A 26,056-nucleotide genomic window follows, 5' to 3' on the forward strand; every position below is an offset into this window, starting at 1 on the left:
TTCACGCAAGATATTAAACTTTTAGAAAATTTTAATGTTCGTAAAATATTACTTCAACAATAAAAAACAACTTATACAAAAAAAATATAATAAAGTCTCTTAAAAAACACATATTAACGTAAAAAACGTATTAATCACGTCGCGTCCATATTTAGTCAAATCTTATTATAGCAAAAAACTTTTGAGCTACATTAAAATATTAGAAGGATTTTAACATTTACAAAACATTAGAAAAAAAAGATATTGCATTTTATTAAACATTAAAAATATATAGCAATATACTACCTGAAACTAACAAACTTTCCATTCTGTGAAATACTACAGTAAATCACTATAGACAACTGACAAACTGTCTATTCCGTTAAATAATCAAGTTAACTTGCAAATTTTCAGTTGCAATTTTCAGTTCATTGGATAACTTTTATGCCCAAAGATAATCTTTTTTTTATATTCTATTGTAATAATTTTACAAACTCTTGACTATCTGCAGATTTTAAATATCCTAGTAATTAAATCAACGTGGAATCGATTCGAAATGACAATCAATAAATTTGCAAACATTTTAATGGACGCATGGTTATGCTTATGGACGTATCATTCAACTACTGCTTATAATAAGTGCGATGAGATTCAGTATCACTGATCAGAGGTGATGAGGTAGGTGGAACAAATAATCCTCCAGCTGCAGCATGCTGTTGTTGCATCGCCATATATTGTGAAAATAACATTTGATTTATTTGTGGGTTCACCATAATGTCTTCGCTTCCAGATAATAAGACGGGGTTCACTGCATACAAACCATCACCAGTGTAAACTTTGAAACAATATAAATTAGGACACTGAATTATTAATATTGAATAATATTCTAAATAAACTCAACAATAAAATAGATTTCCTCATTGAGTAAAAATATAGGTTGCAAAAATATTAAGTAAAATATTATTCGCTCTATTCTATTAAACCAACACATGGCTTTGTTTGTTTGTTTAATAATTAAACCAACAAATATAGGCATTTATTGTTTAAATGGAGAAGAGCAACTTATATATTATTGGTCAATATAATATCGAACACAACTATTAATAAAAAATTATACAAAGTTATCTACCTATTGCTTATCAATTTATAATTATATTATACTTCTTAATAATAACTTATTAATATATAATACAATATTTAATATAATAGTTCAAAACTTACGCCCACTGTGATTAGTACCAGCTACCATTGGAGAAATCACGTTTGAAATGGGTACAGACATATTGAGAGGCGATCCACTAACGTTAGTAGAAGGTCTTTGCTGAAGTTGTTGGAGATGCTGTTGTTGATGAAGTTGTGCTTGCATTTGGATTATTTGCTGTTCTAGCATTTGTATATTTGTATTTTGGACTATAAATATGGAAGATCAAGCAAAATATATAATTTAAATAATTAATTATAGTTGCATAGCTGTTAAATAAAAAAAGATACCTTGATTTTGATGAATAGCACCCAGTTGGGAAGCATACATAGCTTGCTGCATGTAGGCTAAACAAACACAGAATAGTTTTATATCGTCTTCAATTAATTGGTAGCAATAATTTATAAAATAAAAACAACGGATTCACTTGCTAAAATAACTTGTAAAATACAACGGATTTGTCTATTCACTTCTTAAAAAAAGTAAAAATCTTTCCTAAACATCTGAATAAAAATATTGACTTATTTGTAAATATTTTCTTATTTGTAAATATTTTCTTATTTGTAAATATTTTCTTATTAATATTTTTATTCAGATGTAAACATCTGAATAAAAATATTTACAAATAAGAATCACAGCTGGAAGTTCTTACTTTGATTTATACTAGGGGTGTACCGGAAGGAATTTTTTCAATTCCGACCGGAACGAAAATTATATTTATGTTATTTTTTACATCCAAGATTAAAGTGAAAGCATGCTCATCTTAGCTATATAATATTTCATAAACTTTGTTCTTAATTTAATTAAATAATGTTGTTTTTATTTGTTTTTATTTTATGTGTTGTAAATTTTTAACTGCATAATTTTATTTAACTGCATTATTATTTATATTTAAAATCAATTCTATATTTTTTATTTTTCATTTAGATTAAAATATAAATTTTTACTGTATCTGTACTAAAATCATTTTATAGTTTTTAACTATTTAAATTTAATTAACATTTGATCATCTAAAAATGTCTTCTTTTTCTTCATTTGTTTGGAGATTTTCTGCTAATGTATTTGAGACATCATTTTTAAAACAAATGATGTCTCAAATACATTAGCAGAATGTAAGTTATGCCACAAAAATGTTAAACGTGGTAGCACCCCCAAAAACTTTTAGCACAACACCACTCCATATGCATTTAAAAAAATATCATATGGATACATATGATGAGGCTAAACAAGAAGAACAGAAAAGGGAAAAGATAACATAGCATAGATGATTTTGTTCCTAAAAAAATTTGGAATATAAAGAACTCTCGCTCCTCAAAAGGTAATCAAAGAATAATAAATTTTATTTTGATGGACAATCAACCTTTTTCTGTAGTTGAAGATCAGGGGTTCATTGAATTATTTGCTCACTTGCAACCACAATACCTGATTCCAAGTAGAAAGGAAACAATGCTACCAGCATCATACGAAAAATTAAAAACCGTAGTATTTAATGACATTTCTGCAGCTGATCACATTTTATTTACAACAGATATTTGGACAAATACCCATAGTAATGATACATTTATATAATTGATTGCGCATTGGATCACAGATAATTTTATTAGAAAGGATTATGTTGTACACTGTAAGCATTTTCCAGGGTAATAATAAATATTTCAAATTTATTTGATACGATGCTAGTTGATTGAGATATTTCCAAAAAGAAAATACATATAGCCCTTCAAGACAGTGATTATAACATGCAACTTGGAATTGACTTGACAGAGTCCTCAGGAATCTCATGTTTTATTCATCAACTGCAGCTAGTTATCAAAGATGCCCTTTTTCATCAGGTTGCAGTATATGACATGATAAAGAAATGCAGAAGCATCTGCACTCATTTTAACCATTCAAGTTTGGCTTGCACCAAATTAAAAAAAATACAGAAAGAATTAAATTCCAAAATTTCAAAACCTTTATTATCAATCCAAGATGTTCCAACAAGATGGAATAGTACATATTTAATATTGGATCGAATTGAGACTCTCAAAAGATCTATATAACTTTACACAGCAGACCACCCTCATTTAATAAATTTAATATTAAGTTCAAGTAAATGGGAATTGAAAATGTATTGGGACTTTTACAACCATTTTTTATGATTACTGATGCAGTCAGTAAATAAAAATCGATGTTGTCATCAGTAATTAGCCATATTCGTGCACTACATAATTTTCTTGGAAGCCTTGCAGATGATTCTAGAGTCCAATCAATGAAGAAGATGCTAAAAGAGTCTATTGAAAAAAGATTCATTAATAATGTTTCATTAAAAGGTCAATTTAATGTACTAATGAATAAAGTACATGTTTCGTCCACAGCTGTTTATCCAAGGTTTAGCTATTGTTATTTATTTCCCTGGAGGACAAATATTTTTTGATTTAATTTACAGTGTGCATCACATGTATTAAAAAATAAAGTTGAAAAATAAATTCTGGCATTCTGGCTTTAATTATTGTAATCCCGACCGGAAACGGAATGAACTGAATATCACAAAATCCGACCGGAACGGAATCCGGTACACCCCATATTTATACAAAAAGGATCAGAGTAAGATTTTTTACTCAGTGCATTTAAAACTATCAGAGTTAAAAATACTATTGAACATGTTTTAAATGATACGCATCTGAACACATTATCGATCCAATTTTGGTAATGTCCTTTTAACACTTTTCTGTTTTGTTTTTTTTCTTACTGTATTTCAAACTCAAATCCACTGCAGCTACCAGCCAGACGACCAAAGGCTTCACAGTTATTACAACTACATCCAACCACTAAACTACTCAATTCAATCCTACATGATACAGCTTTGCAAAACATTTTTGTTTTCAGGGCTACAATAACATTTATTATTTATACTATGTAAGGTAGCCTACTGACCATAACAGTATAAACTTAAAATTAATTTTAAATTATGTATAGTCATAAATTCTAAACTATAGAAACATTGATAATTAAAAAAAAATCTAAAGTAAGTGCAGTAGATCAAAGTTGAAATAAATTCATTTCTGAAATTTTATTTTTATTAAGGCCTATTTATCTACTTCTAAATCATACTAAATTTGTTTTACATTAACACTGAAGTTGGTTTATGTTATTTTCCAGATTGATAAAAGTAGGAATTAAAAAAAAGGAATATGCATTTTCTGTGGCTAATGACGACCAAGAGGACAAAAAACAGCTAAAATATATGATGTGCAACTCTCAAAAGCAGATTGGTTAAAAATAGAAAAAACTCTGGTATTGAGGACTTTTGCACAAAAATAAAAGAATAAAAGTAATTAAAATGATTTAAAACTAAAATGAAGAATGCTTCACATTTTTTAAATGCAAGAAAACCATTAAGATGTTTTAAATAAATTTAAATGCATCTTTTTATTAATTAATTCTAAAATTTTATCTAAATTCCTTTTTAGCCCTAAGTGCATATGGAAGAAGAGACAGAATTTGTCTAATATGAAGACATAAAGTTATTTCAAGGGAATTATATTGGAAGTCCTAGGTGTTTTGTATTAAGAAGACTAGTCTTTAAACTGAGAAAAATAAAAAGGTCACAAGGAGTTGGTTGGTTATGATTAGTATAATGGCTTTATGACAAAATTTTATATATTTTATGTATAATTACTTTATATATAAAAACTTTATATATAATTATAGATGCCAAAAACTAGTGACTGAAAAAGCCTCACACAAAATCTATAGCCCAAGCAATGAGCTTCAACAAAGTAGCAATCAATACATTTTTCTTGAGAAAATTAAAGATTAAAGAATAAGAACTGTAATGAGATTGGAATTACCACTATTTTTAAGTCTCTGTCAAAGGTCAAACCAACAAAAAAGAAAAAGACAAGTTGGTTCACTTACCTCTTCAAAAAAGACTCAATCTAATAAAGCTTCAATTTACTGTTCTGCAAGTGGTATATTGCCACTGTGAAACTCTCCATGTCAGTGCATAAAGGCTGAATAAATAGATGAGGAGCCTCCTGGCATATGGGGAAAAAATGCAAACCAACTAATTGAATCCAGGCAGAATTATTTATATCTTGGTTTAAGAAATTTGTATCATACACAGAGGCAACAAAAGATTTACCAGTTTTCCTAATATTAGATACACTTGCAATACACACTAGAGTATTAAACTTTAATTTTTAACTGCACTCACTTCCCCTAGGACAAAGCCACAACAGCTAAGGAACCTTTTTTTCTATTTTAAATTTTTGATATAAACTTCTTACAATTCTTTAACTCTGAAACATGAGGCTTGACAAGCTGTTGCGTGAAGAAAGAAGTTAGCACAGAACTACCAGGAATGTGGTGGGAATTGAATTCAAAGCTTACAAACTTTTCACTTACGAAGAGAGTGCTCTAACACTACACCACAACCACATATAATTTATTACTAAATAACTTATTGACATTGCAAAACTCTGACATTCTACCTTTTTTGACTACCCATAAAACACACAAAATTTCATTCAAGAAACAACTTAGTATATCTTATGACCATAATTTGATAAAAAGGTTAAGAACTAATCTTAATGGTGTTCTAATTTTAGATTGAACCTTTTTGTGGTGCATAATATCCGAATGTTGTTACTATGAATAATGACATGCCAAATAGGCTTTGAAAAAAAGTTTTTGGTCTGAAGACAGTTCAGTATTTATTGATGCTGATTTCTAATACTGCCAATATTACTGATATAAGTATTGTCACTAAAGACACAGTCTAACAGTTCTATGCCGCAATTTCATCATCTGCCACTCTTTCTGCTTCTACCAGTTCCAGTGTTCATGTTGCTCTCAGAAAAAAGTAACGTAAGCAAAAGAAACCTATCAAAGATGGATTTCCACTTACAGGATACTTTAAAAATAAAATCTCTAAAAATAAAATCATCCAATCATGTAAAAAAAAAAAAATTACGATACACAACTTTATGTTACATAATAGTTTTCTTTATTGTTCCATTCAACAGAAAGTTTCATGTTAGCGGAAACCGACCTTTAAATAAAGACAGAGTATTGTGAGCAGCTTTAATCTAGCAGCAAAAAGATTTAATAAAGAGTATCATGCACTGAATGCCACAGACAAAATATTCTTGAGCTGGCATCAAAGAAAGAAACAAAAAACCTGATTTTTTGTGGGAACTATGAACTAAGCAGTAATTAATTTAGGTTTCTTTAAATTTTTTTATAAACCAATTAGTTTACATCCTTTTGATTTTTGTATTGTTACAATGGTGTTATTTTAAATTTTAAAGAAAAGTTAGGGGAAATAATAATAATACATTTTATATATTTTACTATAAGCTTTGAACATTAGCTATATCGAAACTTTGAATTTCAATTGTCTGGCATTATTTATATTACAATTGTCTGGTGTCATTTACATCAATAATAATAATATGGAACTATTTGTAAATATAATACAACAACAGTTCACTTAGAAGATGATTAAATGTATTTCCGCATAAAAAGTAACAATAAAACATAACAACATTTACTAATATTGTTATAAAAACTTTTTTTTTTAATTAATTGAGACATTGCTTTAATGGTTTTGATGAACAGATCATATTGTTTCAAACAATAAAAATAACGATGCAATGACTGGATTATAAAAATATGCTATACCATAATTCAAGCCAAATGATTTTCTGTAAATATTACAGGATTTAAAAAAAAAAAAATTATTATAGGATTTTAAAAGATTTTTTAAGTTAGAGTAAACAGAAAGTTTTAAATTTGTTACTTTATCATTTTAAAAACATTTCACCCAAAGTTACAAAAAGGACTAACTCAAACACAACAGAGGTTTTGACATTTAACCTTTTTTTTTTTTTTTTTGATGTTTTTTTTTTTAAATTTGAATTGAAATAAAATTTTAAATCAGTTTTATTATTTACTTTTATTTTAGTACTTACATTTACATGTATAAAATATTTTGAAAAAAAACTACTTACATTTTATATATAAAAACTTTATATATAATTATAGATGCCAAAAACTTGTTACTGAAAAAGCCTCACACAAAATCTAAAGCCCAAGCAATGAGCTTCAACAAAGTAGCTATCAATACATTTTGTTATATTTAATATTTAATATTTTGTTAAATTTCAGCAATAAATAGTTGTTATTATTATCATATTTCTTGAATGATCAATTGATTCAGTTAAAAATATGCTTATATTTTTGATAAATATGATATTTGATATAAATGATCTACATTTTATCTACATTTTAGTTTTGATATAAGGATTTTCATTGTATCTTTGATATAAGGATTTTCATTGTATTTTTGATATAAGATCTTTGATAATTTTGTTTTTTCAATCATTTTAGTACTTACATTTACATGCATAAAATATTTTGAAAAAACAAATATATAAGCCTGGTAAAAACAAGATTTTTTTTTTTATCAACTAATAAAAAAACATAAAATTTTATTTTATACAATTGAAAAACAATTGTTTTCAAATCTGAAATTAGTAAACTAAAAGATCTAAATAAAAGATAACAAACAAAAATGGTGAAATAAGATCTATATTTATATAAATGCATTTTTAAATTTACTTAATGTTTACTTAAAACATGTCAATTCAATTCACTCCATAATATACTGTACTACCATTTATTTAAAACAAGGCTTAAATTATGTGACCGTGAATTGTAATATCTGGAAATATTTCTGGTCATTAAATTCTGAGTTTATTAAAAACCGTTAACACTGTTTTAAAGAAACGGTCTATTTATCATATTGCGAATAAGTTTAAATAAGATGTAAAAGTATTTTATATCTTGCTTCATGATTTCTTTTATCTAAAATATTTGATCACCACTAAATTCCTTTAGACTGTTGTGATTAGCTGTTGTTTTTTAATAATTATATCATACTTTATTGTGCTTTATCTGTCTTTATCTTTCTAGTTTATCTGATGATTTATAAAACGAATTAAAATATTAAATTATAAATCATAATTTTTAATAATAATAAAAATAATAGTAATAATATGGTTTTATTATAAGATTTTATATAATAATTCAAGATCAATATAAAATTTTTTTTTTTTTAAATAACAGCCATTGAGTTTAGTGATCACAACAGAGTTTACGGTTTTTAAAAAAGTTAAAAATTTAAAGCATTTCCAGCTATTGCATTTCCTGATCACTAAATTCGAGCTCTGTAAAACCAAACATAATGTCAATCCAACTCACTCCACAACATACTGTTACTTAGCATTGATAAGATGGTTAGTTGTTTATTAGATTTATGTAAAAAACAATATATATATATATATATATATATATATATATATATATATATATATATATATATATATATATATATATATATATATATTATATATATATATATATATATATATATATATATATCAACCCTAGGAATTAAGAAAAATAAGGTCAAACTATCAGCATTAGGCCGATAAAAAATTGACACAACAGGGTTACAATAAAACAAAGAAATGAGGTCAGCGAATTTTTGCCGACCTTAAACACCTCAATACACACACACATATATACAAAGTCTTGGCCAGGAGGGCGTGCCATTTCACATCATAATATGGCCATGCAAATACTATTTGATTTTGAAAAGTTGACAACAGCTGTAAATATGTTTAAAAATTTGTATACATTTTAAAAATGTGAAAAAATTATCTTAACTTAACTATGAAGAAACTTAAAAAAAACTTATCGTAAAAAAAGCAAACATATCTTCGTTAAAAAAATAACAAAAAATAAAATAAATATACTTATAAAATAACTAAAACTAAAATGAAAAAAATAAAATTAAAACTTAACTAAAATAAATAATAAACTATAACGATAAGATTATTTAAATTACATTTTGAATAAATAACTTTGAATTGTTTATCTTTACTAATGCTTTTATAATATAATACTATGGGAAACCCTTTTTAAATAAAGTAACAACTTACATCTAACGATTTTTTAATAAATGCCCACATTTAAAAGTTAAAAAAAAAAGATTCTTAACAATTCTTTGCAGTAATGTAAAAAATACTTAAATTGTTGATTTAAAAAGTTGATATAATTTTTTTTTTTTTTAATTTAAAGACATTTATAATAAAAAATACATACATATAAATATAAAATACATACATATATAATAAAATAAATATAAATAAAAATAATAAAATAAAAAAATAAAATAATAATAAAAAAATAAAATAATAATAAAAAAATAAAATAAATATAAATAAAAAATACATACATATAAATATAAATATACATATAAATATAAAAAAAATATATATTATTTTTATAAAAAATCATTAGCAGTGATTTGACTTTATCTAAATGCCTTTCAATAATATAAAAACATAAGTAAAGATCAAAGTTGTTTAATTCAAATGGCTTTCAAAATAGTTTGTCTTTTTTTTCTTCTCGACAAAATTTTTCTACTTTTTGAGTGAATTAACTTTAATGATTCTTTACCCTTATAATAAAGTCGTCGCTTATAAAAATAATTTTTTTTTTTATAATCTTATATAATTAAATAATATAGACAAATATTTATACAGCTTTCAATGATACTTTAATTAAAATCATTAGCTACTTTATTTAAAAGCGTTTTGGTAATATAAAAACGTCAGTAAAGATAAACGTTTCAAAGTTATTTATTTTAACGTAATTAAAAACCATTTTTCAGCGCATTTATTAAAAACCGTGGTTAAATTGTCAAAGCAAAATATTATTTGCGTGTTCATATAAGGGCTTGAAATCGCGTACCTTCCTGTATTATATAAATACATATATATAAATCTCTCTCTCTTTATATATATATATATATATATATATATATATATATATATATATATATATATATATATATATATATATATATAAATATATATATATCTATATATATATATGTATATATATATATACATATATATATATATATATATATATATATATATGTATATATATGTATGTATATATATATATATATATATATATATATATATATATATATATATATATATATATATATATATATATATATATATAAATCTATTAATGCAAACAAAGCAAGCAAACAAGACAACAACAAAAAATTAATTGACTAAAAAATGACTTATTTACTTTGTTTTTTTTTAATATTAAAATTTTTAGTGACTTGAAAAAGTGATTTTGATTAACAAAAATATTTTACTTTATTTGAAAAATAACAAAAATATTTAGTATTAAATATTTTTAATTAAATATTTATAGCTATAAAGACAAAACACTTTGCTTGTTTATATGAATAAAGCAAAAAGGTAAATAATTTCAAATTAGTAAAATTAGACTTTAATTAATTTGTTTTATTATTAATAAAAAGAAAACCTAAGAGTTGGCTTGAAAGTTTTCATCAACTTGTAAACACTTGTAGAGCTAGTACAACACCTTTTTAAAAAATTTTTAAATCGTTTTGATTACCACCTTTGGATAGAGAATATTTAGAAAAATCAAAATTTTGGAATAGCAGAAAGAGTTCATATTTGGTATGATTGATAAAAAATATTAAGAAAGCAATGAGCAGATAAAAAGATGTATTAAGTCACCTGCTACGAAAATTCAATGTGAGCCTAATCTGTATGCTGAATTATTTGATAATAAAAATGGTAAAAAAATGGTCAAAAAATTCTCAAATGAAGTTTTTTGTCTGATGGCTGAACTACTAGTGCAACATATTATATTTGAATTAAATGTAAGATAAATAGTCTAACAAAAGACATATGGGAGAAGCTGAATCTAATCAAACTACTCATAAAGCCATCACTTCAATTTGAACCTATAGAGTAGGAATTGAATGTTAACAAAAAGGTTATAAGCAGTATTAGTACAGCCTAGTAAAATCTCTATAAGTACTTCATAGATATCTCAAAAGGTTTTATGCAAGGTAGCTAAATTTGCCTTATATAGTATATAATGTTTTATGTTAGGACTTAAAGCGATCCCAAATTGTCGAGACAAGTTGTGTTTATTTTAAAGAGAATAATTTTAAAAAAATGTTTGGGCAGAATTTTTTGAGGTAAAAAAAAAATAATAAATGTAAAACCAACAAAAACAAACTTTGTTGTTTTACTTGAAGCTCACTGTCTAGTAGCAATTCTGTCAAAGTCTTTAAAATATACGTGGCAATCTACAGACTAATTATTTAAGCGTGTTTAATTCCTAAGAGTTTTAGTAAATGACATCATTGTAGAATTTTTTTTTGAATCAATATTATTTGTTATTATTTTATTTGTTTTTTAAAATAGCGTTTATTATCAATCGTATGACTTTCCTATAAATTTTATAGGAAGCTAAACATAAGAATGTTTTTTTATAAAGCGCGAGAACCAAATAAAATTAAGATTTTTATATTACACTCTTAAATAAAATAAATATATAAAAAAGTCGTTGATCACCTTATTATATATTCTGAATCATTTTTTCTTTATGTGTAAATAATGTGAACTTTTTTTTAGTTTATCTAAGCCGTTTATTGCTATGACATTTTTGTTCTCCTATCAAAATGACATTTTACAAATTTTTAAATTTTTAATTAATAAATAATTTTGGTAAACGACATCATTTATTAGAGATAATAGCCAAATTTTTTAATTTATAGTTAGAAAATATTAATAAGTATGTCAATTTAGTGGAATTTGATAAATTTGGATGATTTGCATATAAATATTAAAGTAATTTTGTATTTTGCATTTGGATTTTGATAACTAAACAATTAAATTGTCGGCAACTCCATACCGTTTGAACCTCTTAAAAAAAAGACAAAAAAAACCTGTATGGATAAAAGAAACGAAATAGTTGACAATCGTACCAGCTATGAAAATTTGAACTTTGATATTGCTAAAACGTTCAAGTTAAGCCGTTTAAGTGTTGGAGCTGAACAATCGTGTAAATGTGGATATTGTAAAACTATGCTACTTGAAAAACAAAATTAAATTTTATCTAATATATTTCGCTTGATTAAATAAGTATATCGAGAATATGTAACCTGATGAAAAGTTTAACAAATAAGGGGTTGTCCATAATGTATGTACGCCTGAATTTTGACCCTTCTACCCCCCCCCCTTCCATTACACATTTTGCTATAGTTTTTTTGAGTAACCTTCATCTCCCTAAAATTATCTACACTCTCATATACGCTCTTTGCAGACCCTCTTCCCCACCCAAGCGTACGCACTTTATGAACAATCCCTAAATGCTGTTAATTAAACTTTTATAAGGTTAAAAAAAACAAAATAATTTTTTTAACAGAACCTTTATGCGGATAAGAATAATTTAACAACAATAAATATAACACAGAATTAATTTATAGCAATAAACAAGTTTAAAATGTCTTAAATATTTTAATATTTTTAATGCAAACTTCGTAAAAATAACAAAATAATAATAATTTAAAATAACTAAAAAAATTCTATAGTAATTTATGATTAAAAAAAATAAACGTCTATATATAATGATAAGCAACTAAACAAATTCTTTAATAATTTATAATGGAAAAAAAAAAATCTATAATTTGTTAACAAAAAAAAATTTTAAGATTACTTATTGAAATTCTACAATGACGTCATTTAGTAAATTTCTTTAGGATTAAACACATTTAAATAAATTATAAAGTCTGTAGATTGCGGTGTATATTTTAAAGACTTTGAAAAAATTGCTACTGTGGAGACAGCAAGCTTCGAGTAAAACAACAAAGTTAGTTTTGTAGGTATACATTTATTATTTTGTTTTACTTAAAAATATCCTGCCCAAACATTTTTTTAAAATTATTCTATTTAAAATAAACACAACTTGTCTCAGCACTTTGGGATCCCTTTAAGTGTTATTAGTATATGAAGTATATCTAAATATTTTGTTCAAATATAATAAATAGTATAACTAAATATATTGTTCTTAAACATACAAAGATGCTAGCCAACTTTTGTAGAAAACCATTTAATCATTCAAGTTTGAAGATAGCAGGGTTCAAAGCATTGTTTTTAAGAATCTCATACTGTCAACAGAAATTAAGCCAAAACCTATGATAAAAAATAACTATGATGTCTCGGGAATACCTAGTTTTTGAAGATGATGTACAGGCTGAACCCCAATAAATCTTTGCACAGCTTAAAAAATAATAATAACCTCAGACAGTAAAGAAAGGGGAGGGGGAGAAGTTCAATATAAAAGTACGTATACACAAAAAAAAGTTCTTTGTAGTTGTTTGTTTATCTAATTTATCATAAATTAACAAATACTTGTTAATTACTAAATATTTTTGAATAAATAACAACATTAAAAAAACAACAACCCATGACAAGATAGGATGACAATTGGGAGGAGGATGGGGTGAACTTGTGCCTGAAGAAAATGAAAAAACAAAACAAAACAGAACGTCATCTTTGTCCATAATTTGCCATTTAATCAATAAGGTAATTTTTTGACTATAGAGTCTAGTTTGCCAACATAAAAGAATGTATACATAGGTTAGAGAGATAGTATCCTCCTACACACACACATCTCATCCCTCATAGCACTGGACAAGTTAATTTATCTATTTGGTCATTAAAAAAAAATTAGCAAATGTGTAAACCTAGAAATTTTTTAAAAAATTTGCATGGCAACAGAGGAAGGTCAGACTCTATGATTTTTTAACAAAATGTTAAAAAATAACTAAAATCAACATGTGTCTAACAATCTTGAAAATATAGTAATGCAACTAAATATTACCTAAATGTTGATAATGAGTTGCGGGATCCATTACTTCATTGATCTGTGCTGGTATATCCATCATTGATGTTCCAGTTTTTTGCCTTTGAGAGCTGTACCGTTTTGGTTTATCTCGAGGTACTAAATATATTAGAATTTAAATATAAAAAAATTGGAGCCCTCGGAATTAGGAAAAATGAAGTTGGCAATAAACTGCTGCCTATTAACTGTTAAGGTTGGCAAAAAAATTTATACACAAAGGCCTTTCCATAAAACATAGAAACAAGGATGACAATTTTTTTGCTGACCTCAAACACTTTTAGCTTAGCAGTTGAGTCAATATTGCCAAATGCCGATCTTAATTCTAAGGACAAATTTATTTAAACAATGCCATTGCATGTATATAAAATATATATATATACCTCCATCATCAGGACTATTAACATCTTCCAAAGGAACTAAAAAAAAGAGCAAAATTATTATTTTTGAATAAGTATTTTTATTTGTTCAAATATTTAATATTTAGTGTCTACAGAACAAAGCAAAACAACAAAAAAAACTTTATCTTAAAACAAAAAACAACAACAAAAACTGCAATCTTTATCATATTTGAAAATAAGTTACTTAATCTAAATAAATATTTAGATATTTATGTGTATATAGATGTTTAGATATTTGTGTGCAAATATTTATATTTATGTGTATGTCAATATTGACATACACACAAAATAAACAATATTAAAGTTTATCTTTTTCATTCTTTTATTAAGATATATAGTCTGATAAAGAGAATGTTCTCTTTTGTTGGCAATAACAAAAAGTAACTTTTGAATAACTAGCAAAAATTAAAAAATTAAAAAAAATATTTAAGAGTAAAATTTTAAACGACATAATAAATAATAAACAATATAATTATACCTTTAATTATAACAATTGTTATTTAAAAATTAAACAAAAAATTAATTAATTAGAAAATATTTTTTAATCCTATTCTTAAACAGAGCTTGAAAAAGGGGCCAGACATCAACATCTTTCTAGTTTTGTAGACATTAAATCTAAGTGGAGCAAACAAACATCAACCATTTTTTCTAGTATAGTAATAAATGGTTTGTTGAATAGTGATTAATAAAAAAGTTTTAAAAAAAATATATAAATATAAAAAGGGGTAAGTAATATTATATATAATATAAGGTATAAAAGGAAAAATGTGCTCCCAATGTACTATAGAAATTAACTTTTTATTGTAATTTTAATTTATTGTTTAGCTGTTGCTCGCGCAACAGTACTGTTGTTTTAATTATTCTCTAAATGTCACTGTGGTAATTTCTGATTGATTGATTTTTTTTTTTAATTTAATGATACCTGTTCAAACCTTATCTCTTATCAATGTATGTGTGCTCAACTGCATCCATATATCAGTTGATGAATGTGTGTTTTACTGTGCCTATCTCTATATCAGTCAATGTACGTACACTCATTGCGCCTATCCTTATATCAGTTGGTGTATGCGCACTCACTACGCCTACCCCTAAATCAGTTGATGTATGTAAATAATAAATAGCAATATAACTTTAGGTTATGGAAAATAAAAAATTAAAGCAATGGTACCATTGCGCTAGCCACAACTTTTTTTTGTTTATGTACAACTCCAATTTTAAAAAGGTTACTGACCTATGCATATAAAAATGTTAAGCTTTAAAAAATGATAACTGGCACATTCTTATAAAAAAGTTACCAAGACATGCTTTAAAATAATATCAAAATAATACTTTATTAAGCACACAATTTACTATTTGTGTGCAATGATTACTATATTTAAAAAAAATAAAGGAATAGCTTATCATGTATATCTACATAAATAACTCTATCTTGGTAATTTCAAAATACTTAAAAACTCGTTGTTTTTTTGTAAAACAGAGTCAATGTCACAGAGATCATTAAAAAAATCAAAGTTTTCAAATGACTTTTCCAATTTAAAAAAGTATAATATAACAATATATAAACAAAATAAAGTGTTATGAAATCATTAAAATTAAAAAATAACACACCAGTTACATTTTCTTTGCTCTGTTCATTTTCATCTTCCTCACTTTGACTTTGCTTAATCTTTTTGTCACGCTCTTGATCTGCCTTTTCTCGAGCTTTTTCTTGCAGACGAGGTGGTAATTCTTCAATACGTCTGCGACGACTACCATTAATAAAATCTTTTGATTTTTCAGAAACCTTGAAGTTTTCATCAGTACTGCTATGATCATACTCTTTACCATCTTGTCTTTAAAACAAATTAAAATAAATGTTCAGTATACTATCAATACATAACTTCAATTTATGTGTAGGTTCACTTTAAAACAATTTAAATCAGTATTAGACAGCTTCATTTTAAGGGTAAGAAAAGATCTAAAAACCATGGAAACTCATCTGCTGCAAAGACCCTTTTTTTATTAGCAGAATTTTTTGTTTTTTTTTGAATTATTATCATTTTTAGCAGTTGCTCAAGTGCCTCAATGGTATTATTTTAGACTTTTTTTTATACCCATTTTAAAGTCAATATTTAGCACAATTGAGCTAGTTCTGTATGTCAAAACAGTTCAACTTTTTTTTCCAGTTATTGGTTAAAAGAAACAAATTGCATAGTGATTTTATTAATTGAAATATTTTATCTACAAATTTCCAAATAAATGCAACTTTTTAAAATTTGTGCATCTTGCTGTAAATGTTCAAAAACACCAGATATAGCATAAAACGTTAGACAAACTTTATTATGATTGTTTATCAAAAAAATTATTTTACATATTTACAAATTGTTTTTTTGTTTTTCTTGGTGGTTTTGCTTTTTCCTCCATATTTCCTTTTGTAGTTGTGTGAAAATAACACCGAATCTTGTCTCTTGCCTACCTTTCTGGCAATATCAATGTAGTCCTTTATAAGTTTAATGATTCAGAGCTATCACACAACACAACAAAAAATTATTTATCTCACTTTTAGAGGTTTTTTGTAGTAACCTTCTGGACTCAAATATATAACTCTGAACTCAAGATGATCAATCAAAGATAAACTCTGAACTCAAATATATAAACAGTTTTAAGTATAAAACTTTTTTTTTCATAAAACTGTTTTACAAGCATCTGGTCTTTTATGTTTTAAATATTGTTTAACATAACTATGTCATTTTCTCAAAATTGCAAACTACCCGCAGACTCATTTTGTTATATTTGTGGTTATATTATTGGGTCAAAACAACCAAAACATCAATAAATGAGTTGGATTAAGCTAAGGACTGAAAATGCTGCATACTTTGGGATCCAAATAGGTGATCAGGATAAGAAATAGGCTCCTTATGTGTCATGTGGTACTTGCAGATTAGCTTTGGAGGTCTGGCTATGGGTATATACAATGCAATAGGTGATTCAGCCAGAGAGGATTCTGTTACCACCCTTGCATATTAAACTGGGGCTAAACAAATAATTTGTCAAAGCACTGGATCCACAATCACCAGCTTTCCAGTCCATATGTTCCATGTTTTTTAAGTTATCGGATGCAAAACTGAAAACCAGAATTTTGATTGGACCGCAGGTAATTTGCAGAGTCAGATGAATTATAAACTAATGTTTAGTTTTGAAAAAAATGCATGGAATTCAAGCATGTAGTGAAGGGAATTGAAGGCTACAAAGAATAACTAAAGAATTCAGTGACAACATATCACGCTCTTAGATGTTGAATGTCGATCAAGCTGCACTTTTTGCACTCTCATCTAAATTTCTTCAGACCAAATTTAGGAGCAGTATCTGAAGAGCATGGCAAGATTATATGGCACCTCCAATTTCATATAGAACAGATGAAAAATGCACATAACTGCATCTTTTATAAAATAATGTTGCGCTGTGTCATTAACAACAACCAGATGAAAATCAACCTCCTGAAACTTTATATAGAAATTTTTGCAAGTCCAATAATCTGGGCCACAAATATTCTGTGACCATAGGAATATAAGCTTAGAGGCTTCGATCAATTGAAATTTAAAGAATTAAGGACCTTTATGTTGGCTCTCATTCAGGTTAATGGGTATTCATCCACGCTATGAAATTCATAGTTTTTGAGTAATTCTTCTCTTCACATTTTTTTTCAGCTAGAGCTAGCACAATAAGATATTGTGATAATGATAATGTGATAAGTGCGCCATTATGTGAAACTATATGTGTCATTATTTATTAAAAATCTAAACATTTACTGATATAAAACAAATTCCTTTCTTTTGCTATGAAGCTACATATTTAGCAATTATACTCTTAATTATGGAACCATGCTGCATATGACTTATTTCTTCCCCAACAGCTGTATCAGCAGTTATCTTAAGAATTTTTTTGGAAGTAGAACAGTATTATGTTTTTGGAGCTTTTTCTTCAATTCTTGATCAGGGTATGGAACTCACTGTCTGACATGGTTTCATGTAAACTTGATTTTATTTCAAACTTAGATAAACTCATGTTAACAGAAGAAAGGTTCCTTTTATCTATTCAACCTATTCTAGCTTTTATCTAATAACAACAACAACAAAAAACTCTACTAATAAAACAGGGGTCTGTGCATCAGATAAGACTTCATCATACTTCATCATCTTCTTTTCAGGACTTCAAAATGAAGCATTATTATTAATACTTCAAACTTGTGTACATTCACTTAAAATAAAAGAAGTCAAAACAATTGTTGTATTCAGGTGAAAAAAAGAAAAAAAAAAGTTAAAACTAAATTATCTTTAATAAACTTTTTAATAACACACACATATCACTACAAAAAATTGACTAAAATCAAATTTTATTGAACCATTTCAATCTTTTATAGAAACCATAATAAAAACTTTAAGTATAGACTTTGTATATACACTTTGTTTTGTTATACACTGTTATACGCATATACACTTTGTTCTGTTTTTATTTAAATTTACATTCAACTAATGATTAATGCATGTAATAATTAATTTATTATAATTAATTTATTACAGTGAATAAAAGAATTGAATTAAAAATTGAAAATGAAGTTTTATCGGTAGAATAAAATTCATCAAATATTGGAAGTTACTACTTTGGTATTTTTGTATATAAGTTGTATTTTAAAACAAATATAAATAAAAACACACATTAAAAAAAATTGTAGATGACAATTGGTTGGTGAATAAATGATGAGTGAATTCATTTAATAAATTATAACTTTATATAAATTAAATTTTATAATTTGTAAAGCAAGCTAGCAAATAAAGTATTTAGTTAAAAAACACACTAAATAACTCACTTTTTAATGTTGTTGTTGGTTCTTACTGTGCCAACCTTTTCATTTCTAATAAAAAAATTTTTATCTACTTTATCAGGATCTTCGTGTCTATTCTTTGTATGTGCCAAATCTTTATTTTCATCCTTCAACTTTTTGTTATATGGTCGACGAGTATTAGGTGGTCGAGTTTTGTTTGGATTTACTTTTATCTCAAACTCTGAACTCTGATCTTTCTGTCTGCTTTTATTATTATGAGGACGACTAACTCTATGGTCATTTGAGTTTATCCATTCATCTACCTTGTCTGGTTGCCTTCTATTATTTGGCTGATTATAGTTTTTATTATTTTTTTCTGTATATTCATTTTTTTCTTTGATATTTTTATACCCATCTTTATTTTTGTTTTGATTGTTGTTGATGAAATAATCCTTAAGCTGCCTTTTTTTTGTGGGTCCATTTTGTTTTCTTATTTCATCAGGATCATAAGCATTTTGCTGTTAATAAAACACAGTTAAAAAAGTTTTTATGTAGATGATGCTATGTAAAAATTTATTTTTATAAACTTTTTAATAACTTATTTATAAATAAATAAATAAAGTTAAATTATGAAAATTCAAAACTAAGTTTAAAAAAAAAGAAATGCAACAAAACTTATCGCTTTAACTATTGCATATTTTTTAAATTATTTTAAAACTAAAAATTTTTAACCTTTTTTAATTAAAAGATAAAACCTTTAATTAAATTTTATTTCTATTATTTTTATTTTTCTTTTTATTTCTATTAATTTAACTTTACTTTTATTTCTATTAATTCAATTTGTATTTCTATTAACTCTATTTTCACTTCTACTAATTTTATTTTTTGTTTCTATTAATTTTATTTGTATTTCTATTAATTTTATTTGTATTTCTATTAATTTTATTTGTATTTCTATTAATTTTATTTATATTTCTATTAATTTTATTTGTATTTCTATTAATTTTATTTGTATTTCTATTAATTTTATTTATATTTCTATTAATTTTATTTGTATTTCTATTAATTTTATTTTCATTTCTATTAATTTTATTTTTATTTATATTATTTTATTTTTATTTATATTAATTTTATTAATATTTATATTATTTTATTTTTATTTATATTGATTTCATTTTAGTAAAAAAATTGATTTAAAAATTTTTTGAAAATTTTGTAGAACAATGTCTAATTGATATTAGCATTATAAAATTTATAAAATCTTCAGAAAAAAAGTAATTTCATTTATTATCTCTTTAATAATTAATTTTTTTTATTTATTCAATAATTTATTTACCTCAATTTCCCATTTCTCTTTAGGACGTTGTTCAGATTCTACGAATTTATCATGCTGCCATCGATCAACCTCACTTTTGTCCCATAGCTTTTTTTGATTAAATCTTGGCTGCCTACAAAATATAAAACAACCTTAAAATGCAAGTGCAATAATTAATCAAAAATATCAGTCCTGGAAATAGTATCCAATCAACTTAAGAAAAAATTATGTTTTGATTTCCCAATATCAACTCTGGTCAATCAAATTTGATCGGCAAGAATTTAAATACCTTCAAAAACAAAAAGTTGAAGTTAGCGACCTAATGTTTTTGATAATTGGAATAAAAATAGTTTTAAGAACATCTTTAGTTTACAGTATGAAAAGAGCGAAAAAATATTACTGAATAAGAAAAAACACAGAATAATAAAAAAATACCAAATAATTTTGATCGGCCAAACAAACATTTATTTTGCCAATCAAAGGCTCAAAACGATGTAATAATTTTTGTTTTAAGTGTTAAAATTGATTCAATAGAATGTATTAATATACAAAATACAACAGACAATTACTTTACCCAAAAAGACAAAAAAAAGTAAAAGTTTTTACTTTTATTTAAAGAAAGATACTTTTCTTTTCATATTATTTTGAATCATCCAAAACAAATAATAGTTTTAATAAAAATGATATTTCTACCTATTAACTCAATATTTAAACCAAAAAAATAGGCTGAAAATAAAAATTTTACTTTTACTTAGCAGATGCTTTAGTTAAAAGTAAATATTAAATTTTTTAACGAATAAAGTAAAACTTTACTTTTTTCTTAGCAGGTTGTTAAAAAACTATAATTTATTTTGGGCAAATCAAAATAATATGCTAAAGTGGCTATATATGAAGTACTTTCAAAATAATGTGCTAAAATGACCGTACGGCTGTAAATGAAAAGATGTATTGAGAGTTAAATTATATTTTATTAACAAATTTTTAAATTAAATCTTTAATAAAATTATTTCTATTTGACAGAATCATTTTATAAACAAATGAAAAAAGTAGATGATGGTAATTAAGTAGTTGTTGTGGATATTGCCGACTCTAACTATTTAGCATACTGCATCATTTTTTTTTCAAGAACTACCACTAACTAATCATAAAAAAGTAACATTTTTGTGATTGTAGTTTTCTTTATTTAGTTTAAGTGGAAATTGCTATTACAGATATACTTTCAATGTATTACATAAAATAAAATTATTTATTTTTCACTGATTAAGCTAACCTGACATAGATAAATAAATAAAATAACAATAAATAAATAAAAGAAACCAAATGCAGATGCAACAGTAATCATAAACTTATTTTTTTGTTTAATGTTACAGAAAAGCAAAATATCAAACTTCTTAAGTATAAATAACTGTAATCTAATAGTCTTGCATTATTAGATGGTATGAAAGAATTGGTAATAGAAGTTTAAAATCTAACCTTGAGACTTCTATGTTTATATCAGCAAATCTATCATCATGATCCCAAAATCCTGTGCGTCTTGGTACAAAACTTGCCTTTCCATTTTCATCTTCTGGTATGTCATCTGCTGCCTAAATGAATCATAGATTGAATATTGTTTAGAAATCAAAAACTTAGAAAATGAAATAATTTTTGTAAAGAACAAAATAATAAAACATTTTATATAGTACACACACATATAGCATTCTATAGATTTATCTAGCAAATAGTGTTTTATTCAATTCTATCTATACTATACAATGTCTTAAATATAGTGTCTATATAACAGTGTCATAAATGTCACTATGAAAAACTTTTTTAAATAGCATTATATACAAATTACAAAAACAAAAAATATGTTAATGTGCAAAATGCATCATCATGACAGGTGCATACAAAAAACAATATTTCTATTGATGACAACTGTTTTTATTAATTAATCAGCAAATTAATAAAATATTTAAAAGAATGTATCATTAAAAAAATTTTTATAAAAAAAGTATACCTATATTAACGTATAAAACTTATAGAACTTTTTTTTACCTAGGTTAGGTTTTGCTGGGCAAACAAAAAAATAAAATACTGATTTAAACCCATATTATTTGTTTCTTATATGAATCTTAATTAATGATACACTTATTTTAAATGGTTTTGAGAAAACACCATAAAACCCTGAAAATGGTTTTTTGCAACTAATAATACTTTATAAAGGCAACAAATAGAGCTTTACAAAATCTTTTAAATGTTATTTTTTAAATAGTACTTCATAAATTTTTTTTAAAAATCTTTCACATTTACATTGACATTTGTAGACCCACACCTTTGCTCAATGGTGCAAAATGTTAAAAACTACAGACCTTTGCATTAAATCTAAAGAAATTTCTGTTTCATACTCAAAACAAAAACTAACTTTTCAGTGACATATTCAGGCAGTTTTGGCACTGGTATATCAGTTAGGGGCGCTCAAACTAATCAACTCCAGCTTTCAGTTACCAAATCAAACAACCAATTATGCAAACAACATGCAACAATCAATCTTATATCAAAATTTTTATTTAAATAAATTTTGTATTTTTGTTATTTAATTCAACTAATGAAACATTTTATAAGATTATATAAGTAAAAAGGACGAAAAATGGAATAAGATGGAATAAGATACTGCATAAGTCTTTAACTTGTAAAATAATAAACTCTTTAAATTTTAAAAAAATTGTCCATTTTCCACAACTTTTTTGTCTTTTAAAAAAATAATTAATTACAGCTTTTTGAATAAACCATCTATTTTTGATAGCTTTTTTGTTTTTAAAGAATGTTTTCAAACATCTTCAATACGAGGCTTAGTGTCAGATTTTGACTTCGTTATTGTCAAAAAGAGGCAAACATTTAAGCACCTCTATTGCACGTGCAATCTCTGATAATTTTGGCTTTCAGGAGGCAAATCGTGTGACATTTCATCAATCTCATAATTTTTTCATCAATCATCAATCTTAATGTATGCATATGCGTACATACATATATACATACATACATACATACATACACACACACACACCAATGGTTGTCGAAGTAAGTATTTCATGTTCCAGTACAAAAGTCAAGTATTACTAGAAACCAGAGTAAAAAATCTATCCCTGAACCATATATTTTTATCTATCTACCAATTGTTGATTAAAATGGCTGATCAAAAAAGTTTGTAAGCTAATGGAAAAACCCTGAAAAAAATATTCACTATCAAATAATTTAAAATTTTTTTACTAATACATTAAATAAGCTGTAAAGTAGTACACTTTAAAGCGTAGTAATACTGATGTAGTAGGTAATTAATTGAAGTCTTTCTCCCTCTAAACTTTCTTTTTCTTCTTTGTTTTTGGTGTTAACTTATAACTTAACTAATGGTAACTTGCAGTTTTGTTGGAAGTGAAACAACATTTTTGTTAAAGCGTTTATGATTAATAAAAATGCTTAACAAATAACTATTTTGTAATAAATTTATAAAAAAACTTTCTTTTAAAGTAAAGAAGTGGAAAGTAAAGCTAGGAGCTTTTTGATTAACAGATTTTCTTGATCTATGATACCAATTGTTTCACTTGTACAGATCTCAAAATCTATATTTATGTAACTGTCAACAGCTAACTCCTAATCTAATAAACTTAGTTTGTTGATGTTCTCTTCAAGCAATTTGAAAGGATCAGCTTCACCATTTGTATTTGCAATCAGTATTTCCTACAAGAGGCCTTCCTTTCTAAAATAATTCTTTACTATGTTTGTTGATACAGCGCCCCATGACCTGACCAATATGTTCATAGCTTCAAGAATATTATTCTTTGGGGGCGTTTTATCAGCATCAATATATTTGAACTAGCGCCTTACAACATTCATGCAATAAAAAGACTTTAATGTTCTTATGGCTCCCTGGTCCTATAGTTGAGTTTTGGAGGTTGTGTTGGGTGGTAAAAATATTAATTCAACTAGTATGAAGTTGTCAAGATTAGGATGAGCTGTGCATTTATCTACGATTAGAGCAATTTTTCTACCCTCAGCATTGAACTTTACATCAAGACTTTTTACATAACCAGTAAAAACTTTGCCCTAAAATCTTTTGACAGTACAAGTCCCAAAGTCAATCCTGGAGTTTATCCAGGATTGACTTTGGGACTTGTATTGACAAGGTAAGCTTTTGACACCTTTAAAACATTGTGGTTTTTCTTCCTTTCCAATGATCAACATGGCAGCTTTATGCTAACTTCATACCCTGCTGCTAGGCCTGTTAAATGAACTTTGCTAAAGTTTCCTGCTGCAAATCATTCACCTTTTAGATAAAAGTTTTTTGTCAGAAGCTGTTAAGAAAATAAACCAAACTTGACAGCGCCGTAAGTATCCTTTAATTCATACTAGAGAGGATTGTCGGCAAAAGGGTCTGCTCCCAAATTGCTGTCATTTCTTCTGTCCACGACCTTTCCTTGCTAGAAATATTTTGAAAAACAACATTACGTCTATTTTTCTATTAATCTAGACGTCCTTTTGAAGCCTTAAAATCCATTATGTTGAGTTCTTTTGCAAAACCTATATTTCTCCTATTAGGGAGAAACCTATATATAGCTTTCTCCCTAATGATGTGTCTATCATTTGGTACATTTTGTTCGTGTGCGATTATAAACCATACAATATATACAGCTTTATCAACGGAATCATGTTTTACAAAACTCAACTTTTGTCTCGTTGCTCCAAAATGACTAGATTTTTTAATGATTATGTCTTCTTTATACTTAATCCAGTAAGTTAAAGTGTTTTGAGGAAGCTTTTGGCTACATTCTTTTTAGTTTAACCATTTTCCAAATCTTTAAAAGATATTTTCTTATGATTGTCAGCACCAGAGGCGTAACTAAGGGAAGACAGAGGAAGATACTGCCTTGGGACCACAACATCCAAGGGGCCTTGGCCTCTACCCTATATAAGAGCTCCCAAACCCCTCTTTTTAGACAGGAAGTAATTTTATGAGTTTGAGTATTCTGACATGAGTTATTCATGCCATTGTAAAGTTTTGCTTCAGGGTACAAACATAAGTGTCTCAGAACTTATTAAAAAAATTCAAGGTAAGATGCTCTGCTCTTCTTATGTTCTTCTAATAGAAAGGTACCTATTGAACTGAATATTTGATAAAATATTTCTACAAAGTTTAATTTACCAATTATTTACCTCACAAACACAAATCAAACTTCTTTTTCTTATTAAACACAGTGTTTCTTGCACTAAAACACTAAGAACGAGTTAAAACATTTAATATTTATATTACAGATATTGCAAGCAAAATTGCAAAATGTAAACAAAAAGAAAATTTAAAACTGGAGCATCAAATAAAAAAAAGGAACAAAGAAAAGCAAGATTTAATTACAAAAACATGCTAAAATTGATGCATTTTTTCTAACAGAAAATAAACCTTCAATTAGCAACAGTGAAGCAACTACTGATGATAAACCATCAATAAATATTAATAACGATGATAATTGTGCCATAGGCATAAAGACAACCTTTGAAAATAGCAAATGCATAGTGCATACTTGTGC

The 26,056-nt window shown here is 25.9% G+C and overlaps 1 protein-coding gene across 2 annotated transcripts in view; it reads right to left on the reverse strand.

The window, feature by feature from the left end:
* The window catches only part of LOC101237752 (probable serine/threonine-protein kinase DDB_G0280133), a 46,778-nt gene continuing 20,722 nt past the window's right edge, over nt 1-26,056 (reverse strand). For both annotated transcript variants that reach the window (XM_065799627.1, XM_065799628.1), the window contains exons 5-13: nt 21,972-22,084; nt 20,520-20,631; nt 19,229-19,701; nt 15,991-16,214; nt 14,365-14,400; nt 13,964-14,083; nt 1,471-1,527; nt 1,201-1,389; nt 1-814 (exon numbers count right to left, since the gene is read on the reverse strand). In XM_065799627.1, coding sequence (XP_065655699.1) covers nt 603-814; nt 1,201-1,389; nt 1,471-1,527; nt 13,964-14,083; nt 14,365-14,400; nt 15,991-16,214; nt 19,229-19,701; nt 20,520-20,631; nt 21,972-22,084 — 1,536 coding nt within the window. In that variant the 3' untranslated portion in view covers nt 1-602. The remainder of the gene's footprint in view (nt 815-1,200; nt 1,390-1,470; nt 1,528-13,963; nt 14,084-14,364; nt 14,401-15,990; nt 16,215-19,228; nt 19,702-20,519; nt 20,632-21,971; nt 22,085-26,056) is intronic.

The sequence above is a fragment of the Hydra vulgaris genome, chromosome 06 (genome assembly GCF_038396675.1).
Source record: "Hydra vulgaris chromosome 06, alternate assembly HydraT2T_AEP".
In the NCBI taxonomy this organism is placed as follows: Eukaryota; Metazoa; Cnidaria; class Hydrozoa; order Anthoathecata; family Hydridae; genus Hydra; species Hydra vulgaris.